The 21,089-nt window shown below is 49.8% G+C and overlaps 2 protein-coding genes and 1 long non-coding RNA gene across 3 annotated transcripts in view; 2 read left to right on the forward strand and 1 right to left on the reverse strand.

The window, feature by feature from the left end:
* Positions 1 to 595: 595 nt before the first annotated feature.
* On the reverse strand, positions 596 to 4,883 carry TPRG1L (tumor protein p63 regulated 1 like). Its single transcript, XM_030508170.1, has 5 exons — positions 4,655 to 4,883; positions 4,480 to 4,571; positions 3,505 to 3,681; positions 2,616 to 2,769; positions 596 to 1,941 (listed from the first exon to the last, which is right to left on the reverse strand). The coding sequence occupies exons 1-5, from the start codon at positions 4,832 to 4,834 to the stop codon at positions 1,747 to 1,749; spliced, it is 798 nt and encodes a 265-aa protein (XP_030364030.1). The 5' UTR covers positions 4,835 to 4,883; the 3' UTR covers positions 596 to 1,746.
* Positions 4,884 to 5,515: 632 nt separating this feature from the next.
* LOC115617534 lies at positions 5,516 to 6,111 on the forward strand. Its single transcript, XR_003994624.1, has 2 exons — positions 5,516 to 5,627; positions 5,874 to 6,111. It is a non-coding gene; the product is annotated as an uncharacterized LOC115617534 (long non-coding RNA).
* A 1,857-nt stretch (positions 6,112 to 7,968) lies between these two features.
* MEGF6 (multiple EGF like domains 6) overlaps positions 7,969 to 21,089 on the forward strand; it is an 82,727-nt gene continuing 69,606 nt past the window's right edge. Inside the window, exons 1-3 of the mRNA XM_030507992.1 lie at positions 7,969 to 8,016; positions 10,004 to 10,138; positions 13,843 to 13,952. Coding sequence (XP_030363852.1) covers positions 8,015 to 8,016; positions 10,004 to 10,138; positions 13,843 to 13,952 — 247 coding nt within the window. The 5' untranslated portion in view covers positions 7,969 to 8,014. The remainder of the gene's footprint in view (positions 8,017 to 10,003; positions 10,139 to 13,842; positions 13,953 to 21,089) is intronic.

The raw sequence follows: 21,089 nt of genomic DNA on the forward strand, positions 1-21,089 counted from the left end.
AACTCCATTCTGAGGTCTGTTTCTCTGTGATCAGTGAGGTGATTAATCCTGGCACAAGGAGGCAGTTACTTGCACACACCACTGTGCAGCTTGTATCCAGGCTGGTAAGACAACAGATTTTTTTCTGGTATATTAGAACTAAATATTGTAGCAGAAGTAGATAGATCAGGAAGACGCTTTCTGGGGAATCAGTTGCTGTTAAAGCAGAACAAGTTCTGTGTTCAGAAAGCAAATCAAGCCCTCTGTAGTAATTGTGCTTTTCCAGACTAAGGTGTTAACAGATGACAGTAATTGCACCTGGTCTACTATAGACTTACTATACTGAATCTTTATAAGAAGGGTCAAACTATTACTTTAGAATGATACACTAAAGGCAACTGAAATAGGAGCTTGTGACCCAACTATCTAGTGCCAGATGGGAGTGGATGGTTGGGCAGGGCAGGAGCAGTTGGACTGTCTGGTCTCTAACCTGTGTAGCTGGCTGCTGGATCCATCAGAGGAAGGGAGCCCACTGCTGCGGAATTTACTGGATGTTTTTTCTTTTCCTACTTCATTTCACAGTCTGTCTCCCCAAAATGAAGAAAAATGAACAAACTGAGTTAAATTTTAACTTTACTGCAAGATTAATGAAAATTAAACAGGTATCATAGAAAATGCATTAAGGGCATGCAGCTTGTTGCATTCCATCATGACTTCAGCTTTACAGAGGTTTCATAAAAGCACATCTTAGTCCAAAAACCACCACTGCAGCACAGCGTTTACTCAGCATTGTAGTTGTGCAGAGAAATGCCCTGATAAAACAGCACACCTAGAAGGTCACACGGAATGAAAGAGGTGATCAGAGTAACCTCAGGAGCAATTTCTGTTGCAGTCTCTTAAACTGCTTCTGAATTTCATTACTGGACATCTGTATGAGGTGAAGTGTAAATCAAGGCTGGCACCAATGTTTTACCTGTCTCCAGGAGGAGTCCTGCCCTGCTGCTCTCCCAGACTTGATTTAAGAAAAACTGTTAAGAATATAGATCTAATCAAAATAGAATTCCTTTTCAGTTTTATAAATAATGGCTTTGAAGGCAGATGCGTTGGCGAGGCTTTTGGCAATATTCTCTCAATGGAGTCTTTATTCTGTGGCTGCAGCAAGCACACACACAAGAAGTTAGGAAGCCAATAAACTCCTATTCATGCATAGCTCATGTGGAATGCTTCTGAGCAGATGCAACAGGGGAGTTTAACACTATTAGCTGACTGCTTAGCTACAGAATGACTTCACAGGCCTTAAAGTGCTAAGGCGCCTGGAACTGTGACCGCTAACTCCTCTTTAAACAATGTGAATCAAGCCCAAGCACACTACACGGTTTGACACCAAACACAGGGATACAGCTGTAACGGGGCATGAATGTCTTGCTGTGTCTTAGATGTTGTGCAGAGTGGTTGTAGCAGATTCCCCCTGCCCTTAATTAACATGTAGTTAGAAGAACATGTAGTTAGAAATGAAAAATAACTGCTGCTAGCTAGCCCTGTGTGAGAACTGTAAATCGGATACAAAATATGAGTGACACTACCTGTGTCAGATTAACCTGGCCTGTGTGTTCTCTGAACAACCCAGGCCTCCTGTGAACCTCCAGTTCTCCAACCCTCTTGTGTTCCCCTGACTTCCTCACTTTGATTATCTAGTGTTTTGCTGCATGGCACGCTCTTCCCAGACCCAAAATCACTTGCCCTTGAAAAGATGCCACACAATGAGTTTTAAAATCCAATTTTGCCTCTTGTCATGGAGTAGCCAAGTTTGGCCTCGTTGTTGATGAAGGACATCAATCCCAGGTAGGTCTCGATCAGGAGAGGACGCTCCAGCACGAGCACACCATTTGCCCTTCCTGGCAATGGAGACTCCTTATGGGCTTTCTTCACAGCCTGGATTAGCTGGGTTTTGAAGTTCTCCATCTGAAAGAAGAAAAGTCACACTGGTGTTGGTTCCTTTGTTTTAAAGATTGTTGGATAAACAGCTGCTGATATTGACTTGTAAAGGCTGAATGCCAATGCTGCTGTCGTCATGGATCTTCCATGCCATGATAAACTTTATGTTCTGACATTTAACCTTAATAATACAGTTAATACCGGGACACTATTTATGTGTAACTTAAAGATTTGCCAGTGGCTAACACTGTTTATTTCTGATTGCCCTTATCACTGACGTGCAAAACATAAATTACCATGGTGTTTAAGTGAAAGCAACTATTGCAAGTAAAATGGAGAACCACCTAAGTGAAGGCTTGCAGTCAGCAATTAAACTGTTTGTTTAATTAGCTGGCAGTTCTAGAAGTCACCAGGCATCAGCCTGTTGGGTAAGTCAGAGGAGGAACAGCACCAAGATCCATTTTCTGTTGCATTTTATGGGACTTTGCACCTCTGGAGGTTTCAGCCTCCTCCTCATAGCAACCATTTGCAGGATCTGCCCTGCAAGTCAAAATCTGATGAATGGGGAGATGTAGTTACAGCTCCAAGTTCCATCTCTTTGACTTCACAATTTAACTGTTGTATCTTTTCAAAATCATCCAAGTCATGCCCAGCCTGCAAGCTCAACAACCCATCTAGAACAGGAGAGGCCAGTTCCTTACCAGGCAAAGGGAGGCCACCTTCTCATCAGCATCTGCCATCGGGTGTTCGGTGAAGGTGACGTACGGGATGCTGGTGGACCACGGGTTCCATCTGTTGATGAAGGAGGCACGACTCTGCTTGTCCCACTGAATTCGAATGCCAACACCTTCTCGCCTGACGTTGAAGACAGCACAAGTAACAGGGTAAGACTTTGGAGTCTTTGAGGCTAGTTTGAGTAGAAACATGCTGTCTGAAACAGACAGACTTAGAGCTAGAAATTGAAACAGAAGTTTGGTAGTGTTTCCTCTAGACTAGTAAAAGAAGAATTTGGCCTCTGAGATGTGCAAAGACATGTTCTTATAAGCTGCGGGCAAGAAGGTTAGATGCCCAGGACCCAACATCTGAACTGCATTGCCTGTGATGGCCTGTGTTGATGTATGGTCTGACATTTACGCATGGCTTTCTAGTAATGCTAAGGCGGTACTACTACTGCTACTACTCACTGCATTACATAGAATCATCAGGGTTGGAAGGGTCCTTAAAGCTCACCCAGTTCCAACCCCCTGCCACAAGCAGGGACACCTTCCACTAGACCACATTACTCAAATCCCCGCCCAACCTGGCCTTGAAGATTAATGGCAATGAATGTCTGCTCCCAAATCTACTCATCTTACCTTGAAAGTCCTTGAGCAAGGGCTTGCTTTTAATGTAACTACTGATTGCCCCAGCAAAACAGCAGCTACTCTGAGGTCTTATAGTAAGGCTGAGTAATAGTTTGCAAAGTCACGTGAGCAAAAGGAGAGTTCTCAGCCTTGCCCAGCAGTCAGGGACAAAGGTTGACAGCTCAAACTACTCCCAGTAACAACAAAAGACTTACAATAACACTGCAGCGTTACTGCATCAACTCACTTGTTCAGAGACTTAGATGGAAACTCGAACTGTCCGACCGAGATGGTATCGACGGCGCTGAGGGCGATCCTCGTCACGTGCTGGCACTGCAGGCTGATGAAGTTGTATTTGCAGATCAGGAGGGACCAGTCTGTGATGAGAACCAGACGTTCCTTCTCGTTGTTCCAGTGATCAATCCTGGCAAGGCAACAGGAGTGAACTTTACTGGTCTTGGCCATGGGCAGAAGAGTCGCGAAGGAGAATCAACCTGTTCCATTATGGCCTTTGCTTTGGGTCAGCAAATCTGACAAGAGGTGGGGTGTCACAACAGCAGAAAATACTAGAAAATCAGAGTAAGTCTGAGGATTCAGAGCATTTGCTCCAGCTACTGCCTGTTATTTGAGAACAAATGCTCCTAAATGGGGCAGGCGCGTCCTCACCAACTCTAGAGAGTGTTTAACACCATGCCATGAGCATGTTGCCATGCTTGCTGAATTAACTGCAGTGGTGCATGCTCAGGGGAGAGAAATAGTTTCCTTTACCTGTGTGGTCTGACAGTATTTTCCTCTGTAAGAACAGCCTGTACATAGAAAAACTTGTCAGTTTCTTCACATTTCATGGATAAAAGATGTTACTTTACCTGCTGTTGAACCATCACAGCTATTATACTGTTCCATCCTTAGGGCAACCTAGGAGTAAGTTGTATGTTCACTCTAAGGGTCATAATATTTGGAACACGTTAACTTAGGGGCTTCACCTCACCCTTGGGTGGGTTTGGGCTGCCCAGGAATAGGAGCATGATGCAGCCATCCTTGGCCTCTGCAGGGCTTCTGTTCTGCAGGTGTCTTAGAACCATGAGGAGTTAAAGCAGAGCAAAGCAGGGATGTGCGGGTTGGGGGCCGAGGAGCCAGACAGGGTGGAGGGAAAGGCAAAGTGGGGTTTAGGGCCCGGGTAGGGATGGAAGCAAGGCCGCGGTTGGGTACGGGCAGCACTCACTCCGCCAGCAGCCACACGCTCTGCACCTCCCCGTCCTCGGCGGGCAGCACGACCGTGCGGATCTCGCTCACCGCCTGCTCGATGGTGCCGGGCTGCAGGGCAAGGGGACACGTTACCCGCTGCCGGGGCCGCTCCCCCCCCGCTCCCCTCCACCCGCTCGGCGGCGGGGCCGTACCCGGAACACGAAGTACTCCCGCAGGCGGCCGCCGCGGGTCGCGGTGCGCACGGACAGCGGCCGCAGCGTCTGCCGGGGCTGCGGCGGCGGCGGCCCGGCCTCCCCCGGCACCAGCACCGCGGCCGCGGGGCTGCCGCCGTCCCCCTCGCCGCCCTCCGCCGCGTCCCGGAGCTGCAGCATCGCGGCCGGGCCGGGAGCTCGGTGCCTTCCGGGGCGGGACCGGGACCGCCCCGAGCCCGCCCCGCGCCGGGGGCGGGACCGGGGAAACCAACGGACACGCGTGAGCGGCGCGGGATGCGGATCTGGCACGGCTCTGCCGCCCCGCTCCCTGCGGAGCGAACCGCGGCCGGGAGCACCGAGTCCCGCGGTACCCCCGTGGCGGGGGAGCGCAGGAGGGCGGCGGGACCCTGCGGAGCCCCGAGGCCCCCACCGCATCCTGCGGCTCAGAGCACTGGGGATGGAGGGCGGGCTGGTCTTTATCCCGCGGTCTCTGCAGCGTTACTGAAGGTATTGTCACTGTTCATGCTCTCTGAGCGCTTCCCAGGGCTGCTTTACCCCGAGGCAGAGGGTAACATCCTCCACAGCGCTGGGAGATGGTGCCAAATTGGAAACACACTAAATTGACTTCACGGACCTTCCGAGATTGCAGATACTCACCTTTTACACGTGTTTCACGAGGTCTTTGCTGTGCTCGCTGCAGCCCGTGCTCACACGAGCCTGTTTAAATGGGAAGCCTCGTAGCATTCTTTAAGGTCACTTATAAAAGCATCGCAGGGTTGGCTTTAATGCTGGGAAACATTAAACACTGCAAAGCGCTGCTCTTTGCATGAGAGCGTCCTCTTTTCCCTGCAGGCAGCCCAGGGGAGGGACGGTCATAGCCCAGAGGATGGATGGTGGTGGCCGAGGGATGGCCACAGCTCGAGGGGTGACCACGCTACTGCCCCCCGCAGCCAGACCAGCCCGGACCCTCTTGGTAAGTTGTGTCCTGCCCGTCCGTGGCCAGAATTGCATCCTGAGACGCAGCAAGGGAGCTGGATCCTCATCCCTGGCTGTGTCCTGGAGAGGGAGCCACACTCCAGGCTCTGCCGGCTCCATGCCTGCTCCCTGCCTGCCGGGCTGGAGCACAGACCCCTCCGACCCTTCCTGCCAGTGGACATCTGGTCAGGGTCTATGCCCTGTCCCTTGCTGGGCCTTGAGCTTTCACCTCTTGCAAGTCCAGGTATCGCCTTCACCAAAGTTGGACCCAGAGCAAGGACAAGCCGAGTGCAAAGAAACCTCTTGGTTAGCAGAAGTAAGTACTGGAAGAGTAACTGGGAGCAGTCCTGGCATTCCCTGCTGTAAGAGAAGTTCAACGTCCAGACAGGAAAGCGGAGGCCTGAATTTATTGTACCCTGGAGCTCTCCCCATCGTTATAAAACATTTTTATGTAGCTGCCTTCCTTCTCCAGGAAGAGTGAACGATGTTGTCTTCCCATCTGTTCTGCTTGGCAGATATTTCACTTTAAGTGGAAGCATCAGCCCCTGTTACCCACGCTTTGCTCTGACCCGAGGGATTTGTGCAAGTCCTGTGACTTGGAAAGGGTTGAGGTGCAAAAAGGAGCTGCCTGGTTCCTTCTGTGAGCTACCAGCTTTGAGGCCTGGCTCCTTGGTGACTTTAGTCCTGATGGAATGGTTGTATTTCAGTGGCAAAATACATGTGTGGTGTGGACACCTCAACTACCCAAAACTTCCTCTCCTGCCCTCACAGAGTCTGTATGTGCCATAGATCAGGTCTGCAGCTGCACTGATTCGTCCTCACCCTGGGGAGAGTTTGCTGCAGGTTCTTGAGGTGGGAGAGTTGTAGTGCAGCATCCCTGCTCCACTCTCCTCTTCCCCATTCTGCTCTCCTGGGTGCCATGCATCCAGCCATCCGTCAGTCCGTCCATCCATCCATCTGTCCAGGTAGGCAGGAAGGATGGCAGGAGCCCTCTGCCAAGTCTGGCGACAACAACCATTGATGCTTATGGCATTTCTTTGCAAGAGGAAACTCTGCAGTGAACCAGCTCAGAGCTGGGTTTGGGCACTTCTGTTCTCTCATTTCACAGGGGCCAGTAGACTGTCACCCAGCTGCAGCAACATCCTTACCAACACCTCTGTTCTTGCTGTTTCCTTATGGAGCAGCGAGTTTGGTGGGAAAAGGCAGGCAGGAATCTCACCTTGTTCCCCAAGTCCCTCTTTACCTGCCGTATTCCCCCACCACCCCAAGAACTGGCTGTTAACAACACTGAGCACAGGTCAGATGTGTCTCTGGCTGGTTTATAGCTTTTATTCCTTGGGAATTGATCCATTTTGTTATCTGTTAGAGCACAGAGGAAAAGATTAAACCTCTGTGGGATATTTCTAGAGCTGCTGGGCAAGGGGTTTGGAGTGGTGTGTGCAGTGTTGGCCTTAGGTAGTGCAAAAGAGCTGTCTTTGGAGAAACCAGCCTGAATCACTCTGCTACTGTTCTGCAGGGTCTCCCCCTCCTCTCCTGGGTTGGACACGGCTGGTGGGAGGGATTTCTGGCTGTCAGCAAGAAGAGAAACAAGAGAGCATGTGAGGGAGCAGAGCTCGACCTGGGAAAGGCAGGAGGGAAGTTTAGTTACTCCCTTGGAAAGCAGGGAAGCTGCTCTTAGTGTGTGTGTGACTCCATCCTGTCTCCGGAGGAAGGTGGAAGCTGTGGCAGCAGCAGAGGATGGCTCCATGGATGCAGATGGGATAAACGAGCTCTCTGCCTGCTCTGGGAGATGGAATGCTCTGTGCACAGGAGAGCCTTTTCCTTTCCCTTCCCAAGTGCTGATCTTCACATTGCCTTGTGAAGTGGATCACGACTCCAAACCGGCTCCAGACCCACATGAGGCTTCGCTGCTGGATGGAACCCAGGTCCTGTGAGCCACCAGGTCTTTGGGCTCTGTCAAGAAGCAAATGCCAGAAGAAAAAGTCACTTCTGTGCACTTCACTATGAGCAAATGAGCACCAGAAGCCAGGTCTGGTTTGGGGGAAAGCCCGGTGACAATCTGCACTGTAATCACTTCCCATGGACCGGGGAAACTTGCTGAGCTGAACCCGTGCAGGAGGAAGCATCCAGGAACGATGAATCTGCTCTCCCTGTGCAAGAATTCCCATGTGCTCCTATAGCATTCCCTTTACAAGAGGAACACACCGGTGAGCTGAGAGCAGGAGTGTCCTCTGAGGAACAGGAGAGAGGGCTCCGAAGTTTTCCAGGCATTGCAAACACTGTGGGGAGAGGATGGGTGCAATGGGGTCTCATGCAGCAGCACTGGCATTCATCCTGGCACTGCGAGTATCATCTCTTGCTTCTGGGAACAAGCTCCAGCCCCATATGTAAGTAGCAATAAGAGCAGCCCAGGGGTGTTTGTAGGGCAGGGAAATGTAAAGCAGAAGCTGAATGTGGTACTTTCAAATCAAGGGTGAAGGGAAGAGCAGGAGAGTGAGGGGAGGGCGGTATCCTGTGCTGCTTTATCTGCTACCAGATGGACATAAAGGGGAAGAGAAATTGAAAATCCAGAGAGTCTTTGCTTGCTGTAACATGCTGTTTGCAACCACAATGCCTATTGTGTGAGTGCAAGAGGTGACTGTAGTGGGAATGATGTGACCTTTCCTCCCAGACCTGCTGGGTTTATGGCACTTCACGCATCTTTCTCACTGCACAGACCTTCCCCCCTTTCGCTGTCTGCAGCAGCACGCAGCCCGTTCTGTTTAATTACATTTTACAGTTACAGTTGGGTGTTACTCATTTGACTTCCTTGGAAAACTTCCTTGCGAGCCTGGTCCCCTGCCAGAAGATGATCTCTCCGTGCAGGGGGGCTGCTCTAATCCCTTTGGTAACGAAGCAGCATTGCACCGTATGCCAGCTCCAAGCTGCTCTCCGGATGTTTTTGACTTTCTGATTGATAAGGGCCCCTTTTCAGCAGATAAAGGTCTTGGAAGAAGATGCTTTTTCTCCCTTTGTCGAGCTTTGTGCTCCTGCCTTGGCAATTATTTTTAGGACTTCTTGGATGAGCCCCTAGAGATGTGTGCCAAAGCATTGGAGAAAAGCAAGCGCCAGCGCCTGGGAAGTGCTGTCCCTTCCCACAGGGCATCACTGCACACACAGCCACTCTCTGAGGCACACAAGACCCTTTCTTCCCTGTAATAAATGACACCCAACTGGTTTAGCTGCCAGACGTGTCTGTGGGGATCCTTCCAGCCCTGGTTTTGGATGAGCAGACGCTCGGAGGTGAGGCCCCCCCGCATCAGCTCACGACAATCCATGTGCGGAGACACTCGGGGCATGAAACGGCTTCACTGCAGCCCTTGTGCTGGTGAAGTGATGTGTGTGGGGCTTGGCAAGGCAGCAGCTCGGCAGTGGCCACACGTGGGGATGACGAGGGGAGCCTTGGAGTAGAGCTGGAGGGGAAGGAGAGGCACCGCTCATCCCACAGGCACTGCCAGGGGTAGTGAATGCCCTGGAGCAGCCCCATGTGCTTCCTCACGGCCAGGGTATTTAGTTAAACAACTTCTATAGGAAGTATTTTTGTGAAAGAATTGGAAGCAACAGGAGCGATCCCAAGTAATGAATGGCTTATAACTTACGAAGTCAGAGAGAAACGTTTCCCTCCTCTTTCTTAGTTAAAATCTTTGTAAAAGAAAGGTTTAGAAAAGAAATAAAGTGCAAGTGGTGTTTTCCTCATTTTCTTACTGAATTATCTCAATTCACTTACTCATTGGCATTAGTCTTGCAGCCCTTAGCTCTGAATGAGTGAGAAAGCATCTAAGTGAACTGAATTCTAATCTAAAGCAGTATTAACAAAACAATATATCATTTCTAGTGGCAGGATAATTTGTTTTCCAAACACTGTCAGGAGATGCAGATGTCATTGGTGTTTGCATTGAAAATAGACAGGAAACCAGTCCCCTAGGTGCAAAGAGAGCACATGCATTCTTCATTAACCAAGAGGGGACGGAATGGACAAACATGGACATTTTCCATCTGTAAGTATGGGTTTGTGATGTTTACTGTGTAGTTCTCCGATGTTTAACTGATTCACTAAGGCCTAAAGACATGCTCCTGAGAGGCAGAGATGCCATTTTTGCACTGTGTGCTTTGTTGGTGCTGGTGCAACTGTTAAAACGCTGTCTGCTCACTAGGGCGTTAAATCCCATAGTGTTTTGGGGGGTGGATGAGCTGCATTTGACAGCTGCCTGTGGTGGGTTGACCTGGCACATTCCCTTTCCCTGCACTGATTTAATTAAACGAGGAGGCAAATCCTGTGCGTGGCACAAGATCGTCCTTAGGAAGAAGCTCCCTCATCTCTGCTTTTCTGTCCAGGCCAAATGTCTGCGCGGAGCCGGAGCTGGCGATCGTGGGGCACCGGCAGCCGCGTGTCCAGGCCTTCACCCGCGGCGTCAAGGTGTGGAAGCAGGACTGCGGAGGACGGCGGTGGTGCACGAGCTACGAGCGGAGGTGCGTGCTTTTCCCCTCAGCTTGGATGGCTCCTTCATAGAGTCATGGTTTGGGTTGGAAGGGACCTTAAAGCTCACCCAGTTCCAACCCCTGCCACGGGCAGTGACACCTTCCACTAGAGCAGGTTGCTCCAAGCCCCTGTGTCCAACCTGGCCTTGAACACTGCCAGGGATGGGGCAGCCACAGCTTCTCTGGGCACCCTGTGCCAGCGCCTCAGCACCCTCACAGGGAAGAACTTCTGCCTAAGAGCTCGTCTCAATCTCCCCTCTGGCAGGTTAAAGCCATTCCCCTTGTCCTGTTTCTCCATCCCTTGTCCAAAGCCCCTCTCCTTGCATGATGAAGGTTGAATCCCGCTCAGCAGTGGGGATGTGAGCTTGTTGCTCATGTTGCATCTGAGAAGGGGGAAGCCCATGGCTGGTGGCATCTAGCACAGAGACCAGCCTCGCTAACTGCTTGGTACCCTCAGAGCAACCAGGAGGGGCTGTGAACATGGGCAACAGTGCAAATAATGGACCTTTCTTACCTACCCAGTAGGCAAACTGCAATGTGCCCAATCTTCTCCTGTGCTCTACCTGCTCTTCCGGCCTCATCAGCTGGTTTCAAGCCTTCACAACATAATAATTACAGTAGTAGTTTCAAAGAAGCATCTTGGACTAGAGACAGCTTTTAAGTCTTGGCTTGAGGAATTCCTCCTAACCTGTAATTGCTAGTAATTACCGTGGTGATGATATCTGTGTGGTGGTTATAAAGGAGCAAACAGAGTCCGTCTTTTGGCTGTGTTTTAAGAGAGGACTTTGAAATGATAGGTGCCCTGTCTGCTCCTGCTTCAAAGGCTGGGAACTCTTCAGAGCCAGATGCCCCTTTGGTCCTTTCATGTCTGTTTCTGAGGTCGTAAGTCAAGGGACTGAAGTGAAAAAACTCTGTCGTGCTTCATTATAATGATCAGAACAGCCTAGTGCTAAACCTGTGTTCCTGGTGGGAATACAGAGGTGAAGCCTGGAGGTGCTGTGAAGGATTTCGCACAAGGAATTCTAAAAGCAAGACAGTGAAAGGACTATCAGCAGAACTGAGCAGTAAAAGAGCAGAACTTCCCCCAGGCAGGGTTTTGTCCCATATCCCCTCACTCTGAACTTCTTTTGGGAGCTTATTCCAATAGCTGGAAGATCTCCTGCCAAGCTCCCTTGTGCTGGGCGGCCGAGGGCAGCGGAGCGCGGTTTCAGCATTCCCAGGGATGCTCCCTCTGGAGCTGCTCCAGCTGGACCCGGCTCCAGCAGCGCGGAGCACAGGAAGCACATTAACAGCTTCAGGATCTGACACACACGGGGCTGGCCTGGAACTGGTCCTGGTGCCTTTGAGTTCATGGATGCAGCCAGGAAAAACCGGCATCTGCTCTTCCCTTCCCTCGCACATCATTTGGTGCCGCTGCCCAACTCGGCTGCTTGGCGAGGAGCAGCACCAGTTGCTGATGTGCCATATCCATAGGTGTTAAAGCTATGTGCCCTATGTGTATTTTAGTGTCCTCAAATTCCTGGGCATGCTCAGGGTGCTGCAAGACCCTGCCACAGCCCCATCCCTGTGCCTATAAGTGCAGTTTAGGAGGGTGAGCTGCAGATGGGGTAGTTTTCTGTTGAGTTTGTGCATTCTAAAACCAGGAGCATTTGCTTTTAGAGGACTTGCATGTGTGGGATTGCAATGTTACCTGAAAGTGAGCACAAACCTTGCTCTGCACCAGCCCAGGATGTGGGCCCGGCCTGTCTGCTCCTCAGCAGCTGAACGGAGCATCCCCTGGGCTGCACATCCTGCTATTCCTGGGAATGTGATGGTTTTGCTACTGGTTGTGCAATTTTCCTGAATTAGGTAATGACAGGAGGTAGCTTTGCTCACCCCTAAGTCATGAAACTTGGAGGAGCAGCAGCGCTGCCCCGGAGGGGCTGGAAGTGGGTTTTCCAGCAGCAGGATTTTTAAGCCTGGGTTCCATTAGTTCTGGCTCGTTCAGCGTTTTCTGTGCCAGGGACTCCTTAAAGCACAACGGAAAACAGAACCACTGAAGATAAAGTATCTCCTCTGCGGTTCTTTCCAGTCTGCAGCATCCAGATATCCACAGGCCACTTCGCCTGGCAAAATATTTGCATCTCCTTGAGAACTCACTTGGGTTGATTTAAGGATGTGAAGTGTCCAAAGGCTCGTGGAGATGAGGGTGTCAGGGAGCAGAAGGGAGCCTGGGGTTAATCCTGAGCTGTCCTGCATTTCTGGAGTACCTTTTCCTCCTCATTTCTGAGCTTACACGGGGCTGATGGAACAGGCGGCTCACTGCCATGCATGGAAAGAACGGTGTTTTCCACCTTACGGCATCCACTGTGCCCACTCCTGCTTCCCAAGGTGCCATGTTTGACATGTTGGGATGGGCTGGGAGATCACTCAGGGTCCCATGTGGGCCAAGATGGACCCAAGCCCAATTGCTGGTTGCTCTGGTGCCTGAGGGACTGCGAATTGCTTTCTCAGCTGCTTCTGGGACATGACTATTTCCTTCATAATTTGTTAACAGCTCGTACAGAAAGGAATTGGTATCTGCTCTTCTGTTTCTCAGCTGTGCTTCCATATGCTGGTTGGCACAGGAGAGCAGCCGCAGGGCTCCTGCTCGGGAATTAATGGTTCACAGTGATTTTGGGGGGGGGGGGGTTTGGTGCAAACATTCAGACAAAATCAAACAGCCAGACTGAGTTAGGGTAAATATTTCCAGTGGACACGTACAACACATCTGCTGCGCCAAATATTTGTTGTTGTTTGTCCGCTTCGCTTTGGTGGAGTCAGTTTCATGTTCTGCCAAAGGAGCTTTTTGAGAATCGGCTTCAAAAGTTTTTGCTGTTTCAGGTTTCACAGACACAAAACAGCGAATTTCCGGGGAGGGGAAATTGTCACTTCTGTTTATTTGTGCTTCAGATCAATCCCCACTTTGCTGCCCCAAATCCCACCCTGGAAGTCACTGGTAGGAGTCGTTAAAGGGACCTTCAGCCCCCAGTGGAGCGCAGTGTCCTGGCTCTGCCGAGCCTGGCTATGGAAGACACAACTATGTGATAAGCTTTTTGAGTCATAGAATCATGGAATGGTTTGGGTTGGAAGGGTTAAAGCTCATCCAGCTCCAACCCTTGCCACGGGCAGGGACACCTTCCACTAGAGCAGGTTGCTCCAAGCCCCTGTGTTCAACCTGGCCTTGAACACTGCCAGGGATGGGGCAGCCACAGCTTCTCTGGGCACCCTGTGCCAGCGCCTCAGCACCCTCGTGGTCTCTCAATACCTCCAACAGGATTCTGATGCTTTTTTAGCTCACCAGCCCCCTGAGACACCCCTTTGTGCTCACTAGAACTGACTGAACTACCTTAACATTTAAGTTTCCTTTACGAATGAGTTGCTTGAGAGCAGCTCAGAGCTGTGAAATAGCTTAGCAAAGGAGAAAAGAGTCAGGGGTGTTATAGGACCTGGCCACTTCTATCTCCTGTTCCCAACTGGAGCACATTAGTAAGTGTTTCCTTGGCATCAGCGATTGTTGCTAGACGAGGTGAAACAAAAATGTCAGCACATTTGAAAACCTAATTCCTCCCTCTGAATGCACGCACAGGTAGAGTTACAGCCTCTGCTCATTCCCATTCCCTTGTTTCGCAGGAATTCACCTTGTCTGGGTGGAATCTCGGTTTGTTGTCTTTCAGAACTGGCTACTACACAGGCTACAGGCAGGTCTACAAGGTGACGTACCAGACCACGTACAAGTGTTGTCCAGGATGGTCCCAGCTTGGAGGCGATGCTGGCTGTCTCTACCGTGAGTATCGCACTCCATCTGCTGCTGTCAGGGTTGGGTTTTGGCTGAGAGTGCTCAGTCCAAGCCCTATCCCTGCAGTAAATGCTGTAAGAATGGCTTTAAAAAGAACTGGGCGCTTCTGTTGTTTATTTCTGGGGGGTTTGCTACTTGTATTTCTTTTACCTGTGTGTCAGGGGGCATTTTCTCTGGTTTCCCAGGAAGTGCTTTATGTTGCTTCCTGGTTTTGGAGAGTTTCCTCATCGCAATATGGAAGGGTTTTCAGCCACATTCATTCCTCCAGTTGCCAAATGCTGCTAAATGTATAAGATCAGGCCCAAACTGGTGTTTCAAATGGTGCCGTTGGCAGAAGCTCTGGAAAGCTGTAATCCAAGCCCTGAGTGGGCTTGTCATTATAGAAGCCAGTAATTGCTGTCTGTGTGATTGAACGTGCCAGTGACGGATGATGTGCCGGCTGGTTGGTTTTACTCGGCATTCACCGGAGATGCTTCCTTGGAAAAGGCAGCCTTTGGCTAATTGCGCATGGGCTGGTAAATTTGGCTTCGGTGCTGCACTCCCAAAGGATTGGATTTTGGCCAGTGGTTCCTTATTGGAGCCTGCTCCCTGGTCATTCTCCGCTCCTCACTCTGAACCATGGGTGAGAGCAGGATTCATCTGCCGACTGAATAGGGTGCGACTCCTCAGCTACTTTGGAAAGGGGTGTGTGGGTTGGGTTGTGTATCTGTTATCTGGGTTATGTATCTGATATCTATATATCATAATACATCTGTTATTTGAAGACTCGCTGAGCTTGAGACCCCCAGGCCAGAGATTGGAGGTCTCTGCTGTCATCCCCATTGCCTGCTCCCTCCATAGCCAAAGGGTGAGCGTTTGGTGCAGGACAGGTAGGACCCAGCAAGGGATGTTGAGGCATCAACCTCAGGGCAGAAACCAAACTGCCTGCAAGGGTGAAGTGGTGGAACTCACAAGGCTGGAAACAGAGACCCAGAACTTGGTACCCTTGGATTCTGTGGCTGCTTTTCCTGCTCTTTTCTGTTTGCTCTAGTGTAATTCTCTGTAGAACAGCATGGAAATATCTCCTTCCCCACTGAGCAGTGATATGTTTTCAACTTTGCCCGTGAGTCAGGCTAGGGATGTGCAGATGTCAGTATATAAGATGATCTTATGCTGTTGCAAAAGCCAAAGGCAGCAGCATCCTCATGGGCCCCATATTTCCCCTTCCCAGGGCTGCCCTGCTTGATGCAGATGCTGCACAGGTCCAGGCTCCTTCCCCTGAACACTGTGGCCATGTCCCGCTGGCGAAATACTGAACTTTGCTTCTGAGGTGTGGAGAGCAAAGTAAAATCTTCTTTTGAATCAAGCAAAGGCTTATCTGAGCATGTGTGTAGGAATAAATGTCACCATCAAAGCAGAATCACACAGGCTCCCTGTGCTGTGTTATTAATTCTCTGCCTAGTTGCATACTAGAGCTCTGATCCTTTCTGAATTACACTATTGGAGGCGTGCTCCTGCCCTCACCATAGAAAAGCAGCTTTCGTTTTAAGTAATAGGCAGGCAAACCAACAAAGAGTTGGGGATCCGACGTGCCTTGCCAGCAAGGGGATGAAAGCTGCTGTGTCCAGCTCCATTGTAAAGGTGATTTAGGTTGTAATTGACCTACAATATAGGAAAATGTCTCCCACAGGTAGTCACCTTTTGTTCCATAGAGAAGCTGCCTATGGCTTCCGTGTGCTGTGATGCTTGAAGAAAAGGCTTAAAAGGAAGGAAGAAAAAGGTGTGTCTAGCAGCCAATCTTTATTCTTCCTATTCAAAAGCCTGCAGCACAGGAGAGCAACCCCACTGTGCTGGAGGAAGCTCCATGGGTGCCCAATAACCCACTGTTGGCACGCGGATAACTACCTCAGATGAACTCAGAACAGTGCGGGCTGTAATGGTTTTTCCTGCTGAGGAAGTGAGTAATTCCATCCAGGAAGGAAGCAGAGAAAAGGAAATAAAGCTGCTCAGGGCACGCTCTTAACTCATCATCTGCATCATCGGGACCAGCACTCGGAAGCTGGACAATGGTCTCTACAGGCTGCTCGCTGCAGGGTCAGAATAGAAAGAGGAGGAATAGAAAAGAGGGAGGTGCAGCTCTTTTGGAGACAAAACACTTTTGGAGACAAAACACTTTGGCTCTCCCTGTTAATGTCACACTTGCTGCCGATGTGCTGTTGGTGTTTATTTTCTTGTCACACATCCCTCAGTAATTCCTGCTGCTCTCTTTTAAATGGGCCTTGTTTACATGTTTTCTCTGTATTATTCCCAAGAGCAGGAAAGCTAGTGGATGTTTTGCAGCTGGAGAGTAAACTGAAGGACACGTTGCAAAGTCCTGGCTTTTCCCTTGCTTCCACCCATTCAACCTTGTACTTCAAAGTGAGAATGTGGGTGATGTGGTCAGTTAAATGGTATTTTAGGAGGAAAGACATGGATGCTCCCTGTGCCATGGCACAGCGTGTCAGTGCTCGCCTAGTGTAGCTGGAGGAGCATCCTGCAGCCTGGACCGAGTAGATGGGATGGCTCTTCCTGGCTGGTGCCCATGCAGGAGTATCTGTCCCAATCTTCAGACTGTCCTAAGGAATGCTTCTGGTTTCTGCATAACTAAACCCTCATCCTGAGGAGCTTCCATCTTTTGGGTTGCAGGGGTGTGATGACTTTTCCTGCTGTGGCCTTGACCTTAGTATAAGCTTGTTCTTCTGGACCAGAAGAAGGTGTAGGAAGGACTGGCTGGGGAAACGAGTCAGTAAATATTAGTGAAGTGCTGAGGCAGGGAAACAGCCCAGGGCATTATGTGTGTTAGAGGATTTTCTACTCTGCACATAGCAATCGCGAGGCAGCCTGTGATCACTGGTGTAGCTCTGCTACACAATGAAGCCGTGCCAAAATATGTCAGCAGGATTTGTGGCCCTTCCTATCTGTCTCCAGAGATCATTGATCGTGTTCCAGGAGTACAAAGGTGGGGAGGGCTGTTGCTGCTGACAGTTTAATTAGAGCTGTTGGAGGCCACACGATGGAATCACTCCAGTAAGGACATCTTATCTTGCCTTCCCTCGGAGGCTGGCATCCCATCACTGCAGTGCTCTCTTTGCTCCAAATGCTGGACTGTTCACCACTTTCCCTCAAAAATAATTAGAAATCAACCCATCTGATGTGTTATTAGGGGAAATTTTCACCACTGTAGACTTGTGTGTAGCTGGTCAAGGCCAGCTGAGCCTTCTTGTAGAAGCATGAGGGCTTATTGTGCTTCCATTGCCCTCTGTCTTGGAGCATTCATCCTCTCAGTCCTTTTGGGAATGAAAAAGGTCAGAAGTCAAGACACCCTTTGCATTTTTAGCATGGCATCAGGTTCTTTCCCTGCGTGATTACTGATTGACTTTCAGAGTAAGCTTCTCAGTTTCAAGTGGCCTCTGAGATGCTACTTAAATTCCACATGGGTTCAATAACACAGTTAAAGCCCTTGCTGATTAGGATGAGGGGCCTGCATGTCTGGTAATCTTCATGGTCTCTACTTTCAGTATGGAAGAGGATAAAGAGCAGACCATTAGTAGAAGCTGGGAAGGTCTGCTGTGGAGATGGGTGGAAATACCCAAGTCCAATTCTGATGAGCAGGCTGAAGGAAATGGAACAGCCTAGGTGAGCACGGCCTGGCCAAGAAGGAGCTTGGCCATTGTGTGGCTGGGTAGCTGCATTTGCCAGCAGTGTGGTTTCCTCTTAGGGTGGCTCCGTGGAGCTACTGCAGGAGCTCAGTTTGAGCTGCTGGTCTAAGGATTCAGTCACCGTTCCCAGTTGTCTTTAACAGGAGTTTTTGTTCAGCCCTCGTTCAGATCACGCTTTTCTCTGATTTGTAGCTCAGGTAGGGGTGGAACCTGGCCCTGGGTAAAGAAGGAGAGTTAATGCTTGTTTGGTGAGCAGGTGGAGGATGAGACACTATGAAAACCCCTCCGCACATCCCTGAGGGCTCAGTAGAAAGCAGCTGGATTTTAATCTCCTCATTAAAAGAGAAACTTTCAGTAGTCACAAATGGCCCATTAAAACACTCCAGAGTCGGGTGCCCTGCACTGAGCCGCGGATCTCCTGCCAGCCCTGCTTAGCTTTAGGCTTCCTTAGGGAAGGAGCCCACAGCAGGACTGGCGGGAGCCGGCATTGGAGGGAGCAGCCCTGTTTCTGGTGATACAGGTTGGAAGGCTCAGCAGGAAATGTGTTGGGTTAACAGTTTAATTTCCCTATTAGGGCTTTCCTTTGTACCTCACCTCTTGGCGCCTGGAGGCTCATTGTTTTGTCAGCTGAAAGGCTTTGCCTGAACTTCTGAACCTCGGTGTTGGTTAAACTCCTACCGTGCGCTCCCCTGAGAGACCATCTTTGTCCATGCAGAGGATGGCCACGTTGTACCTCCTCAGGGAGCCCATACATTGTAGGAAAAGTGCTTTTCCTCATCAGTCTTCCTTTTAAATCAGTCTCTTCCCAAGAATCCCACCTTGCTAAAACCTCATAAAAGATGTTGTCTGGCCTTTCAAGCAGAAGGCGGCGATGCTTTCCATAATTTATCCGTTCTTTCCTGTTTCCCACAACAGTGTCATTACCCTATTCCCAAATTTCATTCCGTTAAATTCTGTCACTCTGAATTAGGAGCTGGTTTGCAGAAGGCTTGGAGGACATAAGAGAGGGAGACTCACAGGCCCCCCGACCCCCCTAGGCTGGGAAGTGGGTTGTTGTGATTTCCACTCTGGCTGTGCCAGCCTGAAACACAGAGCAGGGAATTGTCCGGCTCATTCAGGAATTCTGGGGCACAGCCAAGAATAACACCCGTATCTTCTAATCCCTGGTTTGTGTTGCTGCAATTGCTCCTCATATTTTCCACTGTTGTGCTTTGGGTTTCACTGAACTGCTTCAGAGGGCTGAGTGATGCTGGCACACAGGGCTGGAGCCAGGCTGAGCTTCACTGAGACCCTGCCTAAAACCTGGGTTTTAGGGGATCAAGATGAAGGATTCACAAAAAACCAAATAATTTTACTATGCAATTTGGCCACACAATCAATTCTGTTTAATGGTGTTTGGGCCTGAAGAAAAGGAATAAAACAGAAGCCAGCCCTTCTCACAAGACTAGAGCTAACAAAACCGGAGGCTGCAGCTCTAGCAAATCTTGGTGCACATCTGGAGATGGGAAGTTGCAATGAAACGGTCACTGCCCAGAGCTCCTTCTGCCTTGCCGTGTGGGAGGATGTGAAAGGGAAGGGTTTGTGATCATCACTGCCATGGCTCAGCTGGGCAGGATGCTTGTGAAAGGGATTCCCAGGTTCCAGTGTTCTGCACCAGCAGCCCATCATGGGGTTGAGATGGGATCACCACGGTCCCCAGGGATATGTGGCTATGAGGAGCAACTAAAATGTTAGATGAGAAGATAACAGGTTTCTGAACCAACATTTCATCACTGTTTCATTAGTTTGGGTGGATGAGTGTTTGGGTTTCAATGCTACCTTTGTGTTACTAAATAATCCTCCTTTTTTTTTGGAGGCAGGATTTGAAAAATCGTTGCATCCTTGAAGGAGCCAACGCTGAGGCTCAAGTATTTCAGCTCTAGTGCATCTAAGGTGCAAAGTTTGAGGAGTTTGCCTCCCAGTAGGAGGAGAGGCCAGGTCTGATAGTATTCTGGAAGGTGCTTTCCTTGAGCAGGAAGAATTGCTGGATGTGCAAAGCCAGCTGCACTCAGGCTGTGGGTCTGGAGCAGGGTCACTGTTTGTGATCAGCTCTCACTAACCAGCAACTCCCCCACTGCCGTGTGTGCCTTGGGATTGGGATAACCCTGACTCTCCCAGCAGGGGACAAACCGTGCTCTCATCTTTTCCCCTATTATTTCCACTAAAGCCTAAGCCAAATCTCATCTCTGCTTCGGCAGAGGATGCTTTCCTAAGGATGCAGCATATGTTTGCTGGTTGATGGTTCACTTACTCTGCTGGCAGGATGCTCCATGTGGGGCAGCAGTTGCTGTAACTGGCGGCCTGAGCTGTGTTTGGCTCCATCAGCTCTGTGCTCCTCCTCCTAAACCTGCATTTCTGAGCCAACAGGTTTTGGAGTGCCTGGTCTGTCTTTTGTAATGCCAGCTACTTGAAATAATTATGTTCTCTGAATCTATCAGCTGGATCAATAGGACACAAGGGCCCCTATAACATGCAGGTGACCATAACACTGTTGGCAGTTGCAGCGCATTCCTTCCAAGGATGCATAAGCTGTAATCCATCGGTCCCCATTGCTGTTCTTGGACCAGAGCTGTCTGCAACCCAGCCTGGGCTGAGCAGGCGCCTCAGGGTAGGTGGCTGGGAACTGCTGGACCAGCTCCCAGTGAGAACTGCTGGAGCACTACTGTGAGATCTCTTGCACCATGTTGACAGGCGAAGCTCTTTTTGCTCCCCATGGAAAAAGGAAGATAGGAACTTTTTCTGTGTCCGTACACTTTGACAAAGCACCGCACACGTGACAGCATCACTTGTTCACAACGTTTCTCCTTCCAAGATGAGCATTTTCTAGTGGGAAATAGAAAACATCGGCTGCGTTTTGTGAGCTATGAGAAATAGACATTTCACTGGGAAAACATATCCTTGTTTGTGGTTTTATTTGGGCAATTTGAAAAGGTGGATTTCAGAAGCCTAATTGAGCATTCTCTGTCTCTGTGTACATTTTACACTTCACTTGGTGAGAACAGAGAAACGTGGCTGCTCAGGCTTCCTTACAGTTTAGCTCTATTTCATCCCTCATCCCTTTGGAAGGTGACGCTGCATTTGGGTCGCTGGGAAAGCTCAGTGGAGAAGTGGGAAGCACCTTCCAGGGGCTTATTCCTGAAAGATACGTCCTATTTCAAAATAAATAACTTATCTTTGATCTGATATGATTCTGCACAAGCCATTTTCTGACTATTTTACCCACTTGTTGGCTGGAAAAACGTTATTCTATCAACAGCCCTGCAGCTCTGCCGATGCTTTCCTCCTAATCCTCACATAGCTGACTGTAAGAAAAGCCCTTAGACATTGCCCAAGGTATTTTGCTTCCTATACTTTGAATTTTGAGTGGGAACTTAATCAGGGGATGGGTGTTTATTAATGCATGTACACT

The sequence above is a fragment of the Strigops habroptila genome, chromosome 16 (assembly GCF_004027225.2).
Source record: "Strigops habroptila isolate Jane chromosome 16, bStrHab1.2.pri, whole genome shotgun sequence".
Taxonomy (NCBI): Eukaryota; Metazoa; Chordata; class Aves; order Psittaciformes; family Psittacidae; genus Strigops; species Strigops habroptila.